The sequence below is a fragment of the Mercurialis annua genome, linkage group LG3, assembly GCF_937616625.2.
Source record: "Mercurialis annua linkage group LG3, ddMerAnnu1.2, whole genome shotgun sequence".
Classification (NCBI taxonomy): domain Eukaryota; kingdom Viridiplantae; phylum Streptophyta; class Magnoliopsida; order Malpighiales; family Euphorbiaceae; genus Mercurialis; species Mercurialis annua.
The window spans coordinates 11,005,155-11,025,863 of record NC_065572.1 but is presented as its reverse complement, the minus strand read 5'-3'; the positions used below and the strand labels follow the sequence as shown (position 1 = coordinate 11,025,863).

The following is a 20,709-nucleotide window of genomic DNA, read 5'->3' as shown; positions in this document are numbered from 1 at the left end:
GATGATCCTGTTGCAGCACCTGAGGTAGTTGGTATGGGGAGAGGTTTACGAGCGAAACGTCCTTCAGTTCGTTTACGTGATTATGTTACTGAATCCACAGAGAAAGAGAGTCCTTCCCAAAGTTCATCGGCATCCATAAACTCCTCAGGTACACCTTATCCTATAGCACATTATGTGAATTGTGATAAATTTTCTGTACAACATCGTATATTTCTTGCGGCAGTCATTGCAGGGCTTGAACCTCGTAATTTTAATGAAGCAATGCAAGATGCAGCTTGGAGAGAAGCCATGCAAAAAGAAATAGGTGCCTTGGAAAATAATGAGACTTGGGTTATGGAAACATTGCCTCCGGGAAAGAAAGCTCTCGGCTGCAAATGGGTTTATAAAATTAAATATCATGCAAACGGGGAGATTGAAAGACTTAAGGCTCGACTCGTGATTCTTGGCAACCATCAGGTTGAAGGCATCGACTATAATGAAACTTTTGCTCCAGTGGCAAAAATGGTTACAGTACGTGTTTTCCTAGCGGTTGCAGCTGCAAAGAATTGGGAACTACATCAGATGGATGTTCACAATGCTTTCCTTCACGGTGATCTCGATGAGGAAGTGTATATGAAACTACCACCTGGATTTACCGTCAACAAGTCGGGCATGGTTTGTCGTCTCAAAAAGTCTTTGTATGGGCTACGTTAAGCTCCGAGATGTTGGTTTGCCAAGTTGGCTGCTTCATTAAAGAGATATGGGTTTATTCAGTCTTACTCAGATTATTCTCTTTTTACATTACATAAGGAGCAAGCACAAATTAATGTCCTGGTTTATGTCGACGACTTGATTATCTCTGGTAATAACTCTTCTGCTATTGCGTTATTTAAAAAATATATGGGTGAATGCTTTCACATGAAGGATTTGGGTACTTTAAAATATTTTCTTGGCATAGAAGTTGCTCGGAATTCAGAGGGTCTTTTTCTTTGTCAACGGAAATATACTCTGGACATTATTTCAGAAATGGGGCTATTGGGAGCAAAGCCAGCTGGGTTTCCAATCAAGCAAAATCATCATCTCGCACTCGCTACAGGCGTGTTGTTGGAAGATCCGGAAAGATATCGACGTCTGGTGGGACGGCTCATTTATTTATCTTTCACACGACCTGATTTGACTTATGTGGTGCACATTTTGGCCCAGTTTATGCAAGCACCACGACAAGAGCATTGGGATGCAGCTGCTCGTATTGTTCGTTATTTAAAAGGCAGTCCGGGTCAAGGTATTCTTCTCTGTTCTGACTGTGATCTCTCTCTATCTGGTTGGTGTGACTCGGATTGGGCGAGTTGTCCTTTGACTCGCCGTTCTCTCACCGGTTGGCTTGTGTTTATTGGTAATTCTCCAATCTCCTGGAAAACCAAAAAGCAACAAACTGTTTCCCGCTCTTCTGCAGAAGCCGAGTATCGCTCTATGGCCTCTATTACATCTGAACTCAAGTGGCTTAAAACGCTTCTTGGGAGTCTTGGGGTGGCTCATCCACGTGCCATGAAATTATTTTGTGACAGTCAGTCGGCATTACACATTGCTAAGAATCCAGTTTTCCACGAACGTACAAAGCATATTGAGGTGGATTGTCATTATGTTCGAGATGCTGTTAATGAGGGAATCATTGATCCAAGCCATGTTCCTACCAACAAACAACTTGCTGATATCTTCACGAAGGCTTTAGGCAAACGACAGTTTCAGTTTCTCCTTTGCAAGTTGGGCATTTATGATCCTCATGCTCCAACTTGAGGGGGGCTGTTAGGAAAATATCTTTGTGATTATTATTCTGTATATATTCTCTTTGATTTGTTTTCCCAAGTTAGCTTATTTGTTTCCTAGATTAGCTTTTCCATTTATGTAATTATTCTTGCTGTACAAGAATCATTAGCTTGAGTTTTGTATAAAAGAAAGGCTTTGGCCAAGATTAATGGCAAGGGAAAATCAATTCCTGACAGTTTTGAATATATCTTTTATTACATTGACGTATAAAAGCAAGATTAAAAAAAAAATCATTAATTTGAAAATATATATAAAAAAGTGTATAGGAGTAAAAAAAAACGAAAACAAATTCACTTATATTTTCTCATAACACATGACATATACGTCATTCCACTACCAATATAGTTGTACTTTTTCCATGGTAAGGCATGCGGTTCGACCATAGGAAGCAAATTTCAATTGGATTCTCTTCACCGAAACACAAAATTTCATATCTAAAAAAAAAGACAAAATTTCAATGTATATTAGTTGTAACATACACTGCCTTCCTCTTACAATACAACTTTACCTCACGTCAATTAACCTCTAATACCAAGTTAATTGAACCACAACTTTAGGTCTCAACTGAGCACTTCAAAATTATATTTTTACAAAAAGATCATTACAGTTATTATTATATGCATAAGGGGTTGATAAAATAAGTTATTCAATAGGAAAGTAAACCATAGTGACAGCAGATTGGTAGATAGACTAAGCAAATATAGATTATTTTACAAAGCAGATTCAAAATCTACTAAAGTAGCCTAAATATCACTAATAACCAGATCAACTTCTGTTTCTGTTATCTCCAAGCATCTTCAGAGATGAATGGCTTGATTGGTTGTTGTCACTGCAAAAACAAAACCATTTATGACATGTAAGAAAATAAAAAATCAAACTTAAAAAGGTATTCAAAATCAAAACCTAAACCTCAAGTCTACATCTGCTTCATTTCTTTTCTTTGGTTAATTTTTTTTAACCCAAAATATTAAGTTATTACCCTAAATATAGCCTTAAGGTTTTCTGTTTTATTTGCTTCTGGACATAATCTGAGTTTTTAGTTCATTTTTATGTTGTTTCAGTTATAAATTTTCATTCTTGTGCTTTCGGGTTATCAATTTTCAATTGCGGATAGCAAAGTTTCTATAACTTTGAGGCATATCCATTGGAATTTTATCTTCACTGCCACTTCTTTTATCATCTAAAGTCATTTTTGAATCAAAGTGAACAAAGAACCCAAAACAGAGAAAAACATGAACAAAGTTGATATCTTTTTCTAGTAATGATTTTGAGTATTTCTAGCAAAACTTAGATTACAAAAAAAAATTCAAACTTTAAAAATTGGTGTGTATTATGGATCAAAAGAAGAATCCGATAGAAGAGAAAAATTAAACGGAAAGAAATAAAGTTGTACAATATTATGTAAAATGAGAAAATGATAGTGATAGGAAGAAGGGAGGAAGGTTTCTTCAAAATCAACAAAACATAAAATCTATTTTTCCCCCAAATATCTCTCTACACTATGCATTTCAAGAACAATGTATCCAACCAGATTAACTGCATACTTAATTATGACACTTAAACAAAAACAAACAACAAAATAATATGAAAATAACATCGAATTAAACTTTTTTAACCCAAAATGACAATTTATTAAACAGATAATTAATCAACAAAGGAACACCTAGCTAGCATACCAATTCCTTGGTCTCATAATAATCATCCAACGCCCCCTGTTGACAGAGACTGCTAATACCTTGGTAATGCCCAATTAATACTACCATTATACTAATATATGTAGCTTACTCACCCACTTAAGCAGCATTAATAATACATGCAGCATACATAAGACTAAACCCAAGTGACAATTGTCCAAACTCTAATAAAACATCAAAGAATTTAAGCAATAACCTTGCTTTAGCTTGCAGCAGCTTGTTCCTCCATCTCTTTTAACCTTCTTCATTTCATCAAGCTCCTGCGACCAAAGAACATTAATTATTTATTCATCGAAACTGATAGTTAAACCGTCGATGAAGGGTTTTTTTCATTATTATTATTTACTAAACAGACATTTTAAAGGGAAAAATAGAGATTGAAAGGAGACTTTAACGACATCGTCATCGGCGGCGTGAGAATCAATATCGCCTTCCATGTCAGAAATCAATCCACCGCACACCTCGTGCTCCTGAACCCAGATATGGAACCATTTGGTAAAGAGTGAGAAGAAAGAGACTTATCGATCTGTTGAGGCCGAGGCAGCACCAGCGGAGGCGAAGAAACCGTCTTTTTAGAGGATTCGAAAAGGGGCGACGGTGGTTTAGGGGTGGAAGGAGGGGTCATGAATACGGTGTAAGGTCCAATTTTTCCGATCATGGGCGGAGGCGTTGACGTGTCTTTGACTCTTTGTTGATTGGAATGTGAAATGGAATGAAATTGAGCGGGTGGAAGAACGAAGGAGAGTGACAGAAAAAATCAAAGGACAGACTTGTAAATTCAATTAAGATCTCAAATCCATGTGTATTAAAGATAGGATGGCATGATTGTAATATAGCAAATAAAAGAGAAATATGTTGGAACCCAAAAACACTGTTCAATGTACAGTGTTTTTGGGTTCTACTTTATACTATACTAGTACGTAACCCTCGCGTTGCTTCGGAATTAACAATCAATAAATTAATAAATATTTAATTAAATTAAGCATAAGTATTTACAACAGAATATTTATAACAAATAAATGATTAAAATATTTGATTAGCTTGCTCTTATATAACATAATGCATTAATAATCCAATATGCATTTGCACCAAAAGTTCCAATGGTTAAATTGTTTGGATTTATAGCACAAAGTAAACTAAAATTCAATAGATATATTGATATACTGAGAAAAAAACACTCAATGATCCAAATTCAAAGTGTTCTTACATCATAAAATTTCATAACAGAATACATTTAAATTCCATTAAAAAAAATCAATAAAATAAAAATCTAAATAAAAGAAGAGTAACTCTTGTGCAGAGAAGACTGGCCACCGCATAAGAGGTTTTTGAGATTATCTGCATCAATGTCTGTGGGTATAAGAAAAAGAAGATAAAAGAAATAATGAAAATATAATATTTAAAAGAAATAAAAATAAATTCTCCAAATAAATGAACCATAGTATTTATGCAAAAGAAGGGTCCTTCAAGAGTAGAAGTTGCTAAAATGATGTTCCACTGCAAGGAAAAAGAAGGTTACAATCGTTAACTCCACATGCATTGCAATATAAATGTGAGCAATGACATATGATTACCATCCTAAGCAAAGTGATTGGTAATAAAAATTAAACAAGAACTGGATAGCAAGTCAACAAAACTATTTGTAACATTAGTATTGTTCTTGAGCAGCAATAACTCTTTAACAAAGTGAGCAACAATAACATATTCTAAGCCCCTAAAACTATCGCTAATTGAAGTAGACAATCATAGTAACTTGCTGATTTCTGCATTTTTTTTCTTGTAAAGAACAAAAAATTGCAAGCATCGGTGTCACCATTTGGTTTTGCAACAAAAGAAGTTAAGTTGATCTCTTGATCAATTCTTAAGTTGTAATTTAAACTTATATAAACAGCTAGATGGCTCCCTAAAATATCATAAAAAATTATTAAATTAGCTTATACCATAATCAATGTCTTACTTTTTTGTTACACAAACTTTTAAAAATTGATATTACCAACCTCTTAAACTTCATCATGTTTTTTTTTGACCGTCATGCCGCAGGGGACGTCATCTTTGTTTCATTTTGATCTCAACTCTGACTAAGATTGTTTAGTTCTCTCTTTGCCCTCCTTCAAGTTACGGCAAGTTTTTTAAGAAAAGCTAGTCAAAGTATATATTATGTTCTTCGACATCTGTAACCTGCATCAAATGATATTACAACAACTTAACTAATAAATTCAAACATAACTTGAATTATAAGGTGATGAATTCCTTATTAAAACAGTGGAAATGAAATTCCACTAAGGATAAAACTCCCAAATAAATAAGAGAAGCCAAGGACAAATAAATGAGAGAAACACCACAAACACACTACACAAATTTGATATGGAAATGGATAGTTCATTGACCGAACTCTCTGTAAGACTACTCTTTCAAGAGATTTTCTGAGCCAATTGCTCCATCAGGAGTTAACATACGTAAAGACACACCTGTCATATAAGAAACTGAAGATAAGCATCTAAAACATAAAATAATCGATTCAACAATCTTAACATATTTCACAGGAACAAACTATAAGAAAAAAAAAAAAAAAAAAAGAGCAAGAAAAGCAAGCAAGGAATAGAAAGCCGTTATTGATAAGAAAAAGTACCTTTCAATTCCGATTCGTGATGTTTCAGTTCCGATCCGTAATTTTTCTGTTCCATAAACTTTATTATTTTTGACCAAAAAAAATAAACTTTATTATTTCTATCTTATGCTATTTAAATTTTTTGTATATACATCGATGAAACGAAGAAGACATTAATTAAAAAAAAGAGATGAAGAAGAAAGATTGCGGTGGTTGCAATGGATGGTGATAGTGAAGCAAGCAGAGATGAAAACAATTTGTTAAAATGTACTCCCTCCGTCCCACTTTAAAAGTCCCATTTTACTTTACAAACAGATTAAGAAAACATTAATTATTCTTGTCTTTTCATGTTTTTTCATGTTTTGCCCCTATTAATGATAGTGGAATTTTCCATGAAACTCTTTTAAGATAACTAAAATAAGGGTAAAATGGGGTATTTAATGGAAAAGTATTCTAAAAATAGTAATGGGACTTTTTAAATGGGACATCCCAAAATAGAATATGGGACTTTTTAAACGGTACGGAGGGAGTACTAATAAAAAGAAACTAAAGCAATCTCATAAATCAGTCATTAACAAATGGCATGTTTTAGATAAACGACGTATCTCTTAACATGCATGTCGCTGGGTACACAACATCTGGCAAGTTTATCTATTAACATGCATATTATCTACTAAACATCTGGCAAAATTCCTTCCAGCACATCTACTAATTTTGTATTGTAGTGATGATTTGAAAATTTGGGGGAAAAATTGAGATAAATGGCAGTTTTGTAATAAGACAAAAACAGAAAAAATAATTTGGAACCCAAAAACACTGTTTCTGCTACAGTGTTTTTGGGTCCAACTTTAATGTAATGTAATAGATAATATTGATATATAGATTATTATTTGAGCACGTTGATGATTTTTATGGGCTTAACATGTTAATTAAAGAATTATCACCTAATTAATTGTAGTTTATCTGACATCTAGAAATCGTAAAATTGTCATGAAAATATACACAGTGGCTATATTAGGCATTAAATATGGTAAAAATAATCAAATTAATTTCACATACCTATCTTTTTTTTTTTATCAAACAGCAGCTGTAGTATATAGAATAAATTATCAGTTTACAACAGGATATGAAGAAAGTATAAAACGTTTAAAAGAAGTAGCTAAATTATGAGCTAACATATTAAACTCTCTACGAACAAAACCAATCGAGCAAGAAAGAAATACATCCTTGAGACGTCGAATATCTTGACAAATTCCTCGAGATCTGTAATCCGTAATGATATCCGAATTTACAGCTTGTGAAACTTGAAGAGCGTCCCCCAACAAACAAACCCGATTCCATCCACATGATTGAGCCCAGTTCAGACTTTCCCGCAGCGCAAGAAATTCTAATATACCCGGATCCCAAATGTGACGATACTGAGCATTAAAACGAGAAATAATAACACCATTGATTTTGGAAGTCACTGTACTTTTTCAAAGTTGCAAAATGGTCACTAAATAATTTTTTATTCCAAAAAATAGTAACTGTACTTTGTGATTAGTAACTTCCGGCGATCACTAAATAAAATCCGGTAACTTTTGTCCTATGTGCCTTGCCGGAGCTGACTCACACCTTCCTCTTCGCCGGAAAATGTTTAAAGAATTAGGGAAGAAGATGATGATGTGGAGAAATAAGAGTGACATGGACAATGACATGGTAAAGAGGAAAGTGTGAGTTAGCTTCCGGCAAGTCACGTAGGACAAAAATCACCGGATTTCATTAAGTGATTGCCGGAAGTTACTAATTATAAAGTACAGTTACCATTTTGGAATAAAAAATTGTTCAGTGACCATTTTGCAACTTTGGGAAAGTACAGTGACTCCCAGAATCAATAACCCATATATTTCAGTATTTTCAATTATTGTATTAGTCTGAATGTGAAAAACATAAAAGTATCGTTTCATATAATGTATTGTATGTCCCATAATAGGTTCCAGTATTTTTCGATTTGGCCAATAACTTAATTTATTTATTTGGGATATATTATTAAATCGATAAGCTTTAGCTAAATCAATAAAAATGTATTGACCAGAGAAATTACGATCAATGCTTTAGCTAAATCAATATACTTAATAGATATGTAAGTTAATGTATACCTGATAGTATATATATGGATACAGATTTAAATCATCACAATATGTATCTGTAAAGTATGTTTTATTTCATTGCTTTAAGAATCAGTACATAATGCCATATATTAACTTCTATAAAGGGGAAAAAACCGAAACCATGATTATTCTCCGACCTCCGTATCATGTTACATAACAAACATAAAAACAAAATAAACTAGTTTCATACATTATACAAAACTTGAATTCCCTGAATATCATCCCTGTGTAAACCCTTAGTAACTCCGGTAGAAATTTCAGGATACATTATAGCACCCTCTACTGAACTATGGTGTAGTCCAAGTAAATGTCCTATTTCATGCAATGCAATCGTCTCGAAATCATAAGCGCCTCGAGTTGCACCAACTGCATATGGCTCATCACCATCATAATGGAACCTTCCATCCTGAGGTGCAAAAGCATGAGCAATAGTTCCTCCGCGCCCATCAAAATCATTCCCGTCCCCGTGATCTCTACTTTTAAACCCGATTTTAATGTCTGCATCCCTAGGATTTTGAACCCTGGAAAATCTAAAATGGGTATTGCCCGCCCATGTTTTAAATGCTCTAGAAACTGGATTCATAGCTTGATTTGCAGTTCCAGGAAGAAAGGCGTAGGTGAGAGCGTATTTTGAGGCTGGCCATTTAGGGTTTCCAGGAAAGAAAGAAAAGTGAGAGACTGTATGGAAAGATGTAGAGTTATCATGGTGGCCGCTCTTCTTGCCGGATTCCATTCGTGTTTTTCCATTGATTATGTCTGCAACTCCACACCTAGGCATGATCATCTTTGATACCGTTTCGGAATCTAAAAAGCCGGTGACATTTAAATGGTAGTTGAGCTGGTATGTTTTGACGGCGGACTCTAAAAGATCGTCAAAATCATCATCGGCCGAATGTGATTGATTTTTGTAGCTCAAATACCCAAAATTATGGAGGTAGTTTTTGAGATTATGTATGCCTTTAACTTTGTCCCCCTTATGGCATCCTTGTAGATGTTTAAGGAAATCAAAACCAGATAATTTTTCTTCTTTTAAGAGTCTGTGTGCTGAAGTAGGGTGAGACACAAGAGAAATAAGCAAAATGAGAGTGAAGAATGAAAAAAAGAGACAAGATTTTGATGCCATTAGCAGATGATATCTATTAAGCTCTTTTTGTATTTGGTACATTAAATTTATTATTCTTGATGCCAATTTATAGACTCATCCCTGCCTAGAAAAATATTTTAATTTGTTTTTTAAGAAAGAAAATTCTTAAATTTTCTACAATGAATGGGTCAGTCTAAGGATCGTATTGATTGGTTCCAATGGAAGTTGAAGTGTTCAATAATAGGAAAGACAAGAAGAGAATATTTGAGAGTCTATTACACTCCAAGTGGTCCTAGACTTCTTTTTTGAATTTGTCCATTAATTTGGTTAATTATCATATTAATACTCATAGTTTTATTTTAATAATTTCTACTACAATGCCATAAACAAAATGGAGTTGTATAAAAGCTTTTGTATACGTTTAATCCCGCTTACAGTCTAGGACAAAGTAACACTTGAGATTTTCCAGCTAAAGCTTATCGATTTAACCTACGCATTGATTTTCTCTTAAAATTCAATTTCTCTTACATCAATTACTCTGTAAATTCAATAGATCTAAATGAAAATTTAATGACCACAAATATTTAATGTTTACAGTTGATGTAAGAGAAATTATGATATCATATAGACTCAATTAGACTTGAAGCAATGTTTTTAAAAAGGGACCGGAAAGCGAACCGGCTTCATCGGGGGTTTACAGTTCGACCGATTCAACCGGGTTGGATCGGATTGAATCGGATTTTTTAATTTTAATAAATAAAGATGATTTAAATTAAAAATATCTAATTTTATATATAAAAAATGATAAAAAAATTATAAAAAATTATTTTTAAAATTTTACTATGCAAAATATAATTATAAGTGATCAGTGTTTAATAATATATAGAATAATTATTTTTTATGAGAAAAAAGAATAATTTTTTTATTATCAATTAAATTAAAATTATACAATTAAAAGTTATAAAGAAAAAAATAATATGATATATTTAATTAAAATTAATTATTAAATTTGTGAAATGTAATTATAATTGATCAATTAAATTAAAATTATACAATTAAAAGTTATAAAGAAAAAAATAATATGATATATTTAATTAAAATTAATTATTAAATTTGTGAAATGTAATTATAATTGATCAATTAAGTGTATATGAAATAATTTTATTGTATAAGAAGTTAATTTTTTTAAAAAATAGAGTGATTATTAATTATAGTAGTCAAATTTAATAAATAAAAAATGTGATAATTTATTTAAATAAAAATATATATTAAATTTAATTGTGTGAAATTTATTAAGAATAATAAATATTTTAAAAAATATATAGAATAACTAAATTTTATAAGAAAAAAAAAGAATATATTATATGCTTAATTGCACCAAAAATCACCAACTTTCGCGTGTTTTGGTATTTAACATAATCTTTTTTTCTTGCTATAAAAAATCAGCAACTTTCATTTTTTTTGCATATTTGTCCACGGGATGTGAAACAACGTCGTTTCGAAGGTAAAACGGCGTCGTTTTGCGCTTAATTTTTCAGAGGAAACGGTTATGTGGACGAATATGCCAAAAAATTAAAGTTGATGATTTTTTATGCAAAGAAAAAAAGATTATGTTAAATACCAAAAACATGCGAAAGTTGGTGATTTTTGGTGCAATTAAGCCTATATTATATATGAGAGAGAGAAAAGGTATATTGTGGATAAGATAGAAAAAAAAAGTTGTGTAAGAGAGAGAAAAAGAAAGTGTTATGTAAGAGAGAGAAAAATAAATGTGTTGTGTGGCTGAAAAATTGACCCATGTATATAGGACTACAAATTGAAAAAAAAAATAACTTTTCCACTTACTTTTTCAGTAAACCGGGTTCATCCGGTTTTGGTCAGAAAGCAGATTTTTCCGGTTTAATCTGGTCTCTGACCGATTTTTTAATTATGAGATTTTTACTCATAACTAGACCAGACACCCGATCGGTTTCCGGTTAATCCGGTCCGACAGGCCGGTCCAGTCCGGTTTTAACAGCATTGCTTGAAAGTTGAAATCATTAAAAACATTTAAATTTTTTTTTCATTCAATGTAGTTTTGCTACGAACATTTGGAATTAATGGAGTATTTCAAAAATTGGATATCGTTTGAATTCATCCTTTTTTTTATTGATTTCATTATTCAGTGGCAATATATTATTTTAAAGAATCCCTATTGGAACCTTGAAGATTTTTTGGTTTTTGGTTGTTTCGAAAATTTAAAAATGTAAAAACTCAAGAGTTTTTCAAAATATCTCTACAGCAAAGAATGCAGTGATCTTTAACTATTTTACTAAGATAATTTTTCTTAATAAAATTTATTATTGGAGTTTTTTTTATTCGGATTTAGATTTTTATAGAAATCCGTAATGTATTCTTTTTTCATATTGTTGACTTTATTCTTGTACCGTTATTTTTAACCTAAACCTTTAGTGTGCCATTTTGTGTGTGCCACTTCTTGTGCGAAAGTTTTGCGTAACGGTTTTTGCCACTACTTGTGGTTTTTTATAAAAAAAATTTAAAAAAAAAAAATACAATCCGGATTCTTATAGAACTCAAAATTAGAATAAAAAAAAATTGGATGATAATTCTTGTAGTACATGTGAGTCATGGTGAAGCTAATTTTCAGAACAGTTTTTTTTTTGTCAATAAACCGAGATTTTATAAAAAGGCTAAAACGCCAAACAACAACAGCCTAAAACCTCTAATACAAGCTGTTACATCCAATAGCTATTTACATCAGTATCTAAACTGAGATTAAGCCTACTACTAACAGCAAATCTAACTTTCTTTATAACTTCACTATCCTTTGGCCTGCAACCTTTGAAAATTGCATTATTCCTCTCCATCCAGATGTAATACACAGCTGCACAGAAAGCCAATATGCACAAACTATTCCTCACATTTCTTCCCTTAAATTTCCTGGCAAACCAACTGATTTCTCTACCCCAACTTAAAGGATCTCTGCAAATGCCACAACCTTTTAGAATTCTCCTTCAGACAACATCAGAGAATTTGCAGTAGAAAAACAAATGCTCAATAGTTTCAGAATCATCATTGCATAAAGCACAACTAGGGCTGTTAACAGAACCCCATCTGAAGAGTTTGCTTATAGTGTTCAGGCCCTTTTGGATAGCAATCCAAGTAATAAAACTATAGCGAGGGATATTAGGACCCTTCCATAATAGAGAAGACCAAGAAACCATTTGAGAGTCAGGGTGTAGGAATTTCCAGGTATCTTTTATAGTAAAAGAATTTTTCTTTAGAAACATCACCTTATCGTTCTCCTGGCTGTTAATTCTGAAATTGTTTCTGAGGAACTCCCAAGCATGAAGAGTCACCTCATCTGCTGCATCCGGAAGGATACAGTTCCCATTTCTGAAGAGGTCAGAAATTATTGCATCTTTGGGAATGTCTGCATCTTCCATATTAAAACCTGGAAATATATCTAGAACAGATTTCCCATGAACCCAGGGATCAAACCAGAAGTAAGTATCCCTTCCATTGCCAACTCTACTCAAAAAGATCCTTACCTATACTTCGCAGCTTAACTAAGTTCCTCCAGCTCCAATAAGCTTTATAAGGCTTTGTAATGCCCCATTAGCTCAGCTTCTTGAGTTTGTTTTGAATAACCCAATGAGGCCACATAGAGCATTTATCAGTGAGCATAATCCAAACCTGTTTCATCACTGCATCAGTATTCCAAATATCTACTTTTTTTATCCCTAGACCACCACTCTTCTTGTTCTGACAAACTGTATCCCAAGCAATACCACCATACTTCCTTCCAGAAGAGCTGCCTTTCCATAAGAAAGATCTGCAAATCTTCTCTATCTCATTAGTTACAGCTTTAGGGATAATAAAAATCCGACTCCAGTAAGAGTGTAAACTCATGAAGACTGAGTTTATGAGTTGCAGTCTGCCTGCATAAGAAAGATATTTCACATTCCAGGAAGATATTTGATAGGAGTATTTTACTCCTATAATTAGGGTCGATTTTACTCGGTTTTTATCACGTTTAGTACTAATTTTATACATTATTTGGCATTTTTATGTTTGATGGTGTTTGTTAATGTTTCAGTGGAAATAAGGTGAAAATCGAGTATTTAAAGCTAATTTATGGTGGATTAAGCGTTGGAGTAAAAGCGTAGCTTGCGGACAAAGGAATTAACGTCGTAAAGGAAATGATTATGAAGTCTCGAACGAAACTTGTGCAGTAAAGAGCTGTTCCCGTTCGAAAAACACTATTCTCGAACGGGAACCATGAAGAAATGGCTTGAGTCTCGAACGAGAAAGCCATTCTCGAACGAGACCCAAGTGAAAAGGTGAAGGTACGTTCGAAACCAAGGATGGGCAAACGAGAATTTTCCCTCGGTCAAGGTTTTTTTCGAACGGGAAAGAGATTCACGAACGAGAACCTTGTGATTTTGGCTTAATTCCCGAACGGGAAAGAGAGGTACGAACGAGAAAGAGTTGAAATTTGCCTAATCAGAATTGGACTTGGACTTAATTTCCTTTTTACGACTCCAACCGAAACTCCTATTTCAAATTCGATTCGTCAATCGACTTAGAAGATTCCAGAGCTTCTTCCTCTATATAAAGACCTTGTAATAGACTAGTTTTAATATATAGAATACATTAGTTTTATTTTCATTCTCTTAAAATAGCGTTTTAACTTCTGTTTCTCAGCAGTTTATAAGTAGTTTATTATTAGTTTCTGCAAAGAACGATTGTGAAGATTTCAAGTTTAATCTAGGCGATTCTTCCGAAACTGACAACTCCGGTATTTATTGTTCTAATTATGTTTAATTCTTCATCTTCTTCTTTGTTTAATTTAAGCTTAAGTATGTGTAACTAAATCTTTTATTCAGGGATTGATATGAACACTTAGATTAGTTTTCGAATTGGATTAGGATTTATTAAGTGAGTAAAATTGTGTTTTAATTACTAAGATTAATGCTTGAATTAATTTGATCACTTAGTTCATGATTTTGTGTTTAATTAACTAATTGAGAGATTGTTAATTAAATAGACATAGGTAATTAAAAACTTAGAGGAAAACGCCGTGAGAGCGGGTTGGAATTTAGGTAGTCGTTGAGTTTGCTTCATAATTACAATTTAGTTATTTAATTCAGTTTTAATATTGTGAAAGCAAGTTAATAATTGATTAGCTAATTAGGTTGTGATTTTATTTGAATCTTTGAGGCTTGAGAGAGCGGGATTCGGTGCATTAGAATAGCTCGATTCATAATAAAATCACTAGATAAATTTTGATCCATTCTTTTACTAGTTTATTTGGAATTATCAATCCTTGAGCTTTTTATCATTATTGTTTAAACCTCAATTTATTCGTTTAAGTTCAGATTTTTAGTTTAAATTACTTGAAGTTTAATTAAATTAGTTTTTTTATTTAGTTTACATAAATCCAACTACTAGCCAATTAAAGAATATTAGAAATTAGTTGTTTGATTCATTGTTCCTTGTGGGATCGATACTTGGTCTTCCAAGTTATATTACTTGCGCGATATCGTACACTTGCGATTATTTGCCAACAAGTTTTTGGCGCCGTTGTCGGGGAGCAATTGCGATTAAATTAATTAAAAGTATCTTATTCTTAGATTGAGTTAGTTCTATTTAATTTTAGTTATTTTTATACTTTGTGATTCTTGGATTTTACGTTGGTTTTCTTGTTTGTGTTTACGCAGGAGTTTTGGTTAGTGTATGCCTAATACACGACGTGCCAGAAAATCGCTAGAACCGTTTCAGTCAGATTTAACATCCTTCGAAAGAAGTATCCGAAAAACAGCGCGGAAATCCAAAACAATGGAGGACGACCGTAACCCTCCGTTGAATCACGAGGGGATTGTACCACCACCACCACCACATGATGGCCTAGCTCTTAATAGGCCAAACGAGAGGGTTGCCCCTCTTCCCGAAAGACGTACGTTGGGTGAATTCTTCTTACCCAGCGTGGACAACGCCAACAATGGATGTTTTGCACCTCCTATCCTCGCTAACAATTTTGAAATCAAGTCGGGAACGATTCAACTACTTGGGAGTCGTTGCCAATTTTATGGGTTGGAACGCGAGGATCCAAACGCCCATCTTTCAAAATTCACGGAGGTATGCAACACATTCAAAATCCATAATGTGACGGAGGATCAAATCAAGCTTCGTCTTTTTCCTTTCTCTTTGAGGGATAAGGCGAGGAATTGGATTCAATCACTTCCAAGCACCTCAATCACAACGTGGAAGCAATTGGCACAAGCTTTTCTCAATAAGTATTTCTCTATGGGTAAGACCGCGAGGATGACCAAGGAAATTATAGATTTTCTCCAATTACATGGTGAATCTCTATACCAAGCTTGGGAACGCTTCAAAGAGCTTCAAAGAAATTGTCCGCATCATCATCTAGGGAGGGAGCATCTTGTCTCTATTTTCTACAATGGTACCAATGAGGGTACACGGGCAACGATTGATGCGGCATCGGTAGGATCACTTATGAAGAAAACTTATGATGAGGCCAATAACTTGCTAGAGGAACTCGCTACAAATAGTTGTTCTTGGTCAACCGAGCGGTTGAGGCAACCACCTCAAAAGGGTATAATGACCCTCGAGCAAACCCAAGAATTTGAAGCAATGAAAGCGAAGAATGCGACACTTCTAGCACAACTCGAGATGTACAAACAACAAGCAAATCAAAGGAATGCTCAACTTGCGGTAGTTCAAATGGGTTGCGAGACTTGTGATGGGCACGATCATTCGGGAATGGATTGCCCCGTCCTGCATCAAAACTCAAATGAGCAAGTCAACTATGTCAATGGGCAAAGGCAAGGCAATGACCCATATTCCAACACCTATAATCCGGGGTGGAGGAATCATCCTAACTTTTCGTGGAGGGAAAATTCGGGTCAAACCAATGCCAATCCAAATATGGGAGGAGCAAATTTTCAAGGAGGAAACCGTGGTACACAAAACCAAGGCAACTTCAACAACTACCGACCACAACCCCCACCCGGTTTTCAAAATCGGAATACGGATGAGGGGAGCAAAATTGACAAGCTTATTGAGGAAGTTAGAACCGGTTTTAAGAACCAAGCTTCCGTCAATCACCATCTCGAGACTCAAATTTCTCAACTTGCCATCTCGCTTCAAAATAGAGCTCAAGGGGGTTTACCGTCTACAACGGAGTCAAATCCAAGGGAGCAAGTCAAAGCCATTGAACTCCGAAGCGGGAAAGAACTTGATGATCCACATGCAAGTAAAGAGAAAGCGATCGATCTAACAACGGGAACAAATGAGGAGGAAGTAACCGAACTTCCATATGTTAAACCGCCACCTCCTCCTCCATTTGTGCCGAAGGTCCCTTTCCCGGGACGATTGAAGAAGACGCCGGATAACCAAAAATTCCATAAATTTCTGGAAATTTTTAAGAAACTCCAAATCAATATAAGCTTTGCGGATGCTTTGCGTGAGATGCCTCAATACGCGAAGTTCCTCAAAGAAATCATAACGAAGAAAAGAAGTTGGGACGACAAAGGCACAATTTCCCTAACGGAAAATTGTAGCTCACTCATCCTTAGTGACTTGCCCACCAAGCTTAAGGACCCAGGGAGTTTTACAATTCCATGCAAAATAGGCGATTTAAATTCAATTAATTGTCTATGTGATTTAGGGGCAAGTATCAATCTAATGCCTTTGTTTCTTTTCAGGGATATTTTTGGTGATCAAACTTTGAAACAAACATCAATGATGCTTCAATTGGCGGACCACTCCCTAAAAAAGCCATACGGAGTGGTAGAAGATGTTCTAGTCAAAGTAGACAAATTTATCTTTTCGGTGGATTTTGTCGTACTTGACTATGCGGCGGATAAAACATGCCCTATGATTCTTGGGCGTCCTTTCATGAACACGGGGATGGCATTGATAGATGTGCACGCCGGACGACTCACTTTGCGAATCAATGATGACAAAGTAGAGTTTGATATGAAAAGGATTATGCGCAACACTTTTGAGGAGGTGGAATGCATGAAATTGGATATGATTGATGGAATCGTGGAAGAACTTTTCCCGGTTTCAAAAGTCATATTCTATTCCGAGGAGACACAAGAAACTTCCGAGGAAGAATATTCCAAAGAAGATGAGCCGAAAGCCGAAAATTTAATTAGAAGAGAGAGCGTGACACCACCTTCTTCTATCTCTCGACCAAAGGTTGAGCTTAAAACGTTACCATCTCACTAACGGTATGCGTTTTTGGGCGACAACATGACACTTCCCATCATCATCTCAAACAACTTGTCGGAAACACAAGAAGCGAGAGTTGTCAAAGTGGTGAAGCAACATATATTGGCGATCGGTTGGCAAATTTCGGACATCCGAGGAATTAGTCCCTCGGTGGTCATGCACAAGATCCACCTAGAAAATGAGTCAAGAGCATCGGCTCAAAGACAACGGCGTTTGAATCCAAATATGAAGGAGGTCGTTACCATCTCACTTACGGTATGCGTTTTTGAGCACGCCGGGTTTTATCGACGATTCATCAAAAATTTCTCTTCCATTATTCCTTATGAATTTACTAATGATTGCCTTGTTGCTTTTTCTAGGTTGAAGGAAGCCCTTATCTCGGCCCCAATTATTTCATCACCCGATTGGACTCTTCCTTTCGAACTCATGTGTGATGCAAGCGATATAGCACTTGGGTGCGTATTGGGGCAACGGAAGGAGAAAAAGCTTCATGTGATATACTATGCGAGCCGAACATTGGCGGGTGCTCAACTCAATTACACCACCACCGAAAAAGAGATGCTTGCGGTGGTGTTCGCATTGGATAAATTTCGGTCGTACTTACTTTGCTCTAAGGTTATCATCTATACGGACCATGCGGCCCTTCGATACCTTTTTGCAAAGCAAGATGCTAAACCGAGACTAATCCGATGGGTGCTTCTGATGCAAGAGTTTGACATCGAAATTCGCGACAAGAAAGGAACGGAGAACGTCGTCGCCGACCACTTGTCAAAGTTAGAAATTCCGGAACCAATTATAAGTGGCGTAGAGATTAATGAAACATTTCCGGATGAGATGTTGATGGTACTTTCGGAAGTAGAAACGCCATGGTATGCGGATATCGCAAACTATCTATCTTCCGAAATAATGCCGCCGGACTTGACTTACCATCAAAGGAAGAAGTTCTTGAGCGATGCTAAACGGTTTCTATGGGAGGAACCGTACCTCTTCAAGGTGTGTGGAGATGGGATTTTGAGGAGATGTGTCCCACTACAAGAGATGATGCCTATACTTAGTCAATGCCATTCGTCGGACTATGCGGGTCACTATGGTACATCAAGGACCGCCCGCTCGTGTGCTAGAGTGCGGATTCTTTTGGCTACGCTATTTCGCGATGCAAAAGACTTTGTTAGTCATTGCGATCGATGCCAAAGAGTGGGGAACATATCTAAGAGAGATGAAATGCCGCTTACCAACATTCAAGAGGTGGAACTTTTCGATGTATGGGGAATAGACTTCATGGGTCCATTTCCTATGTCGTTTGGAAAGCAATACATATTGGTATGCGTAGATTACGTTTCAAAATGGGTAGAGGCGGAAGCATTACCCACTAACGATGCCAAAGTAGTGTTGGATTTTCTCAAACGTTTGATGAATCGATACGGGACTCCTAGAGCAATAATAAGCGACGGCGGATCTCACTTTTGCAATAGGCAATTCGATGCCTTGATGCGGAAGTATAAAGTCTATCATCGGGTCGCTACTCCGTACCATCCTCAAACAAGCGGGCAAGTTGAAGTTTCTAACCGTGAGCTAAAAAGAATTCTAGAGAAAACGGTTAATAACACAAGGAAAGATTGGTCACTAAAACTAGATGATGCATTATGGGCATATCGTACGGCTTTTAAAACGCCCCTCGGAATGTCTCCATATCGTATTGTTTTTGGGAAAGCATGCCATCTTCCGATGGAACTTGAACATAGAGCATATTGGGCCATTAAAAAGCTCAATTTTGACCTTAAAGCGGCAGGGGAGAAACGTATGCTTCAACTCAATGAGTTGGACGAATTTCGGTTAAATGCCTACGAAAACGCCAAGCTTTACAAGGAAAAGACGAAACGATGGCACGACGCTCATATCATTCCTAAAAATTTTTCGGAAGGATCTTTTGTCTTGCTCTACAACTCACGCCTCAAATTATTTCCCGGGAAAATGAAGTCTCGTTGGAGCGGTCTCTTCAAAATTCGAAGTGTGGCAAGTCATGGTTTTTTGGAATTGGAGAATGCTAGTGGTGAAGTCTTCAAGGTAAATGGACAAAGGTGCAAACCGTATCTTGGACCTTTGACGGATCAAGTGGTGGAACAAATCATGTTCACCACTACTCCATAAATTCCGGGCCACGGTCTAGCTTTTGACCAAAAATAAAGCGCACTCGGGAGGCAATCCCGAGAGGTTCGTATTTTTATTTTTTATGGTTTTACTTATTTATTTTTAATTTGTAATGTTGTTTCTTCATAATTTGTTTTCTGTTTAATTCCGGGGTGAGTTTTTGTTTTTGATAGTGCAGGCATTTAAAGGGTTTATCACAAGTCTCGGAAGGGTTTTTAGATGAATTTTGAACAATTTTGCATTGGTCTCATTCGATAATTGACGTTTCAAACGAGACCTTTACAAAATTATTTAATTTCTGGCTCAGGTAAAGGCTTTCCCGTTCGAAAAAATGGATTTTCGAACGGGACATGCAAAATTGTCATTGGTCTCGTTCGAGAATCCCATTCTCGTTCGAGACCATGAGAAATTTTGCAAAGCCTAAATCTCTCGGTTAAGTTGTTTTTCGAACGAGAACGAGTTTCTCATTCGTACCCAGGCAATTTTGCCTATTTCCCGTTCGAGAACCAAGGCAATTTTGCCTGGTTTCGTTTGAATTTCGAACGAGAACACAATGGAAAAACAAACCCTGATTAAAAATTTATGATTCCCGTTCGAAAAACCCTTTTCCCGTTCAAGAAACCATCAAAAATAGTGGGAAATTTGAATTTTTTTTTAAAACTTTTGATTTAAAGTGTGGTAGATTTCTTGGGACTTGTGTTTCTTTTGAGACTTGTGTTTCTTTTGAAACTTGTGTTTCTTTGAGATTTGTGCTTTGAAAAACTTGAATTTTTCACTTGGATTGATGACTTGGCAAATCCAATCCATTCATTAGTACTTCAATTTCACTTGGATTGCTTACATGGTTTCCATCTAAACCGTTAAATCAATTCAAAGTTATTAAATGGAAAGTTTGAATTTAGTAGTGGGAAATCTTGAGATTTGTTATATTTTCCTTATAAATAGCTTGCATTATTCTAC

General features: G+C 35.3%; 1 protein-coding gene, 2 long non-coding RNA genes and 1 other non-coding gene across 4 annotated transcripts; all 4 read right to left on the bottom strand.

Annotated features, from left to right (window-relative positions):
• Positions 1–2,432: 2,432 nt before the first annotated feature.
• LOC126674898 (uncharacterized) lies at positions 2,433–4,371 on the bottom strand. The gene is made up of 2 exons (XR_007639647.1): positions 3,694–4,371; positions 2,433–2,632 (listed from the first exon to the last, which is right to left on the bottom strand). It is a non-coding gene; the product is annotated as an uncharacterized LOC126674898 (long non-coding RNA).
• Positions 4,372–4,606: 235 nt separating this feature from the next.
• Positions 4,607–6,362, bottom strand: LOC130015352 (uncharacterized). Its single transcript, XR_008790477.1, has 3 exons — positions 6,127–6,362; positions 5,495–5,965; positions 4,607–4,994 (listed from the first exon to the last, which is right to left on the bottom strand). It is a non-coding gene; the product is annotated as an uncharacterized LOC130015352 (long non-coding RNA).
• Positions 6,363–8,287: 1,925 nt separating this feature from the next.
• Positions 8,288–9,420, bottom strand: LOC126674043 (metalloendoproteinase 3-MMP-like). The gene has a single exon (XM_050368411.2). It carries the CDS (start codon positions 9,418–9,420, stop codon positions 8,440–8,442), a length of 981 nt encoding a protein of 326 aa, XP_050224368.2. The 3' UTR covers positions 8,288–8,439.
• Positions 9,421–15,663: 6,243 nt separating this feature from the next.
• LOC126675992 (small nucleolar RNA R71) lies at positions 15,664–15,770 on the bottom strand. The gene has a single exon (XR_007640171.1). It is a non-coding gene; the product is annotated as a small nucleolar RNA R71 (small nucleolar RNA).
• Positions 15,771–20,709: the final 4,939 nt, after the last annotated feature.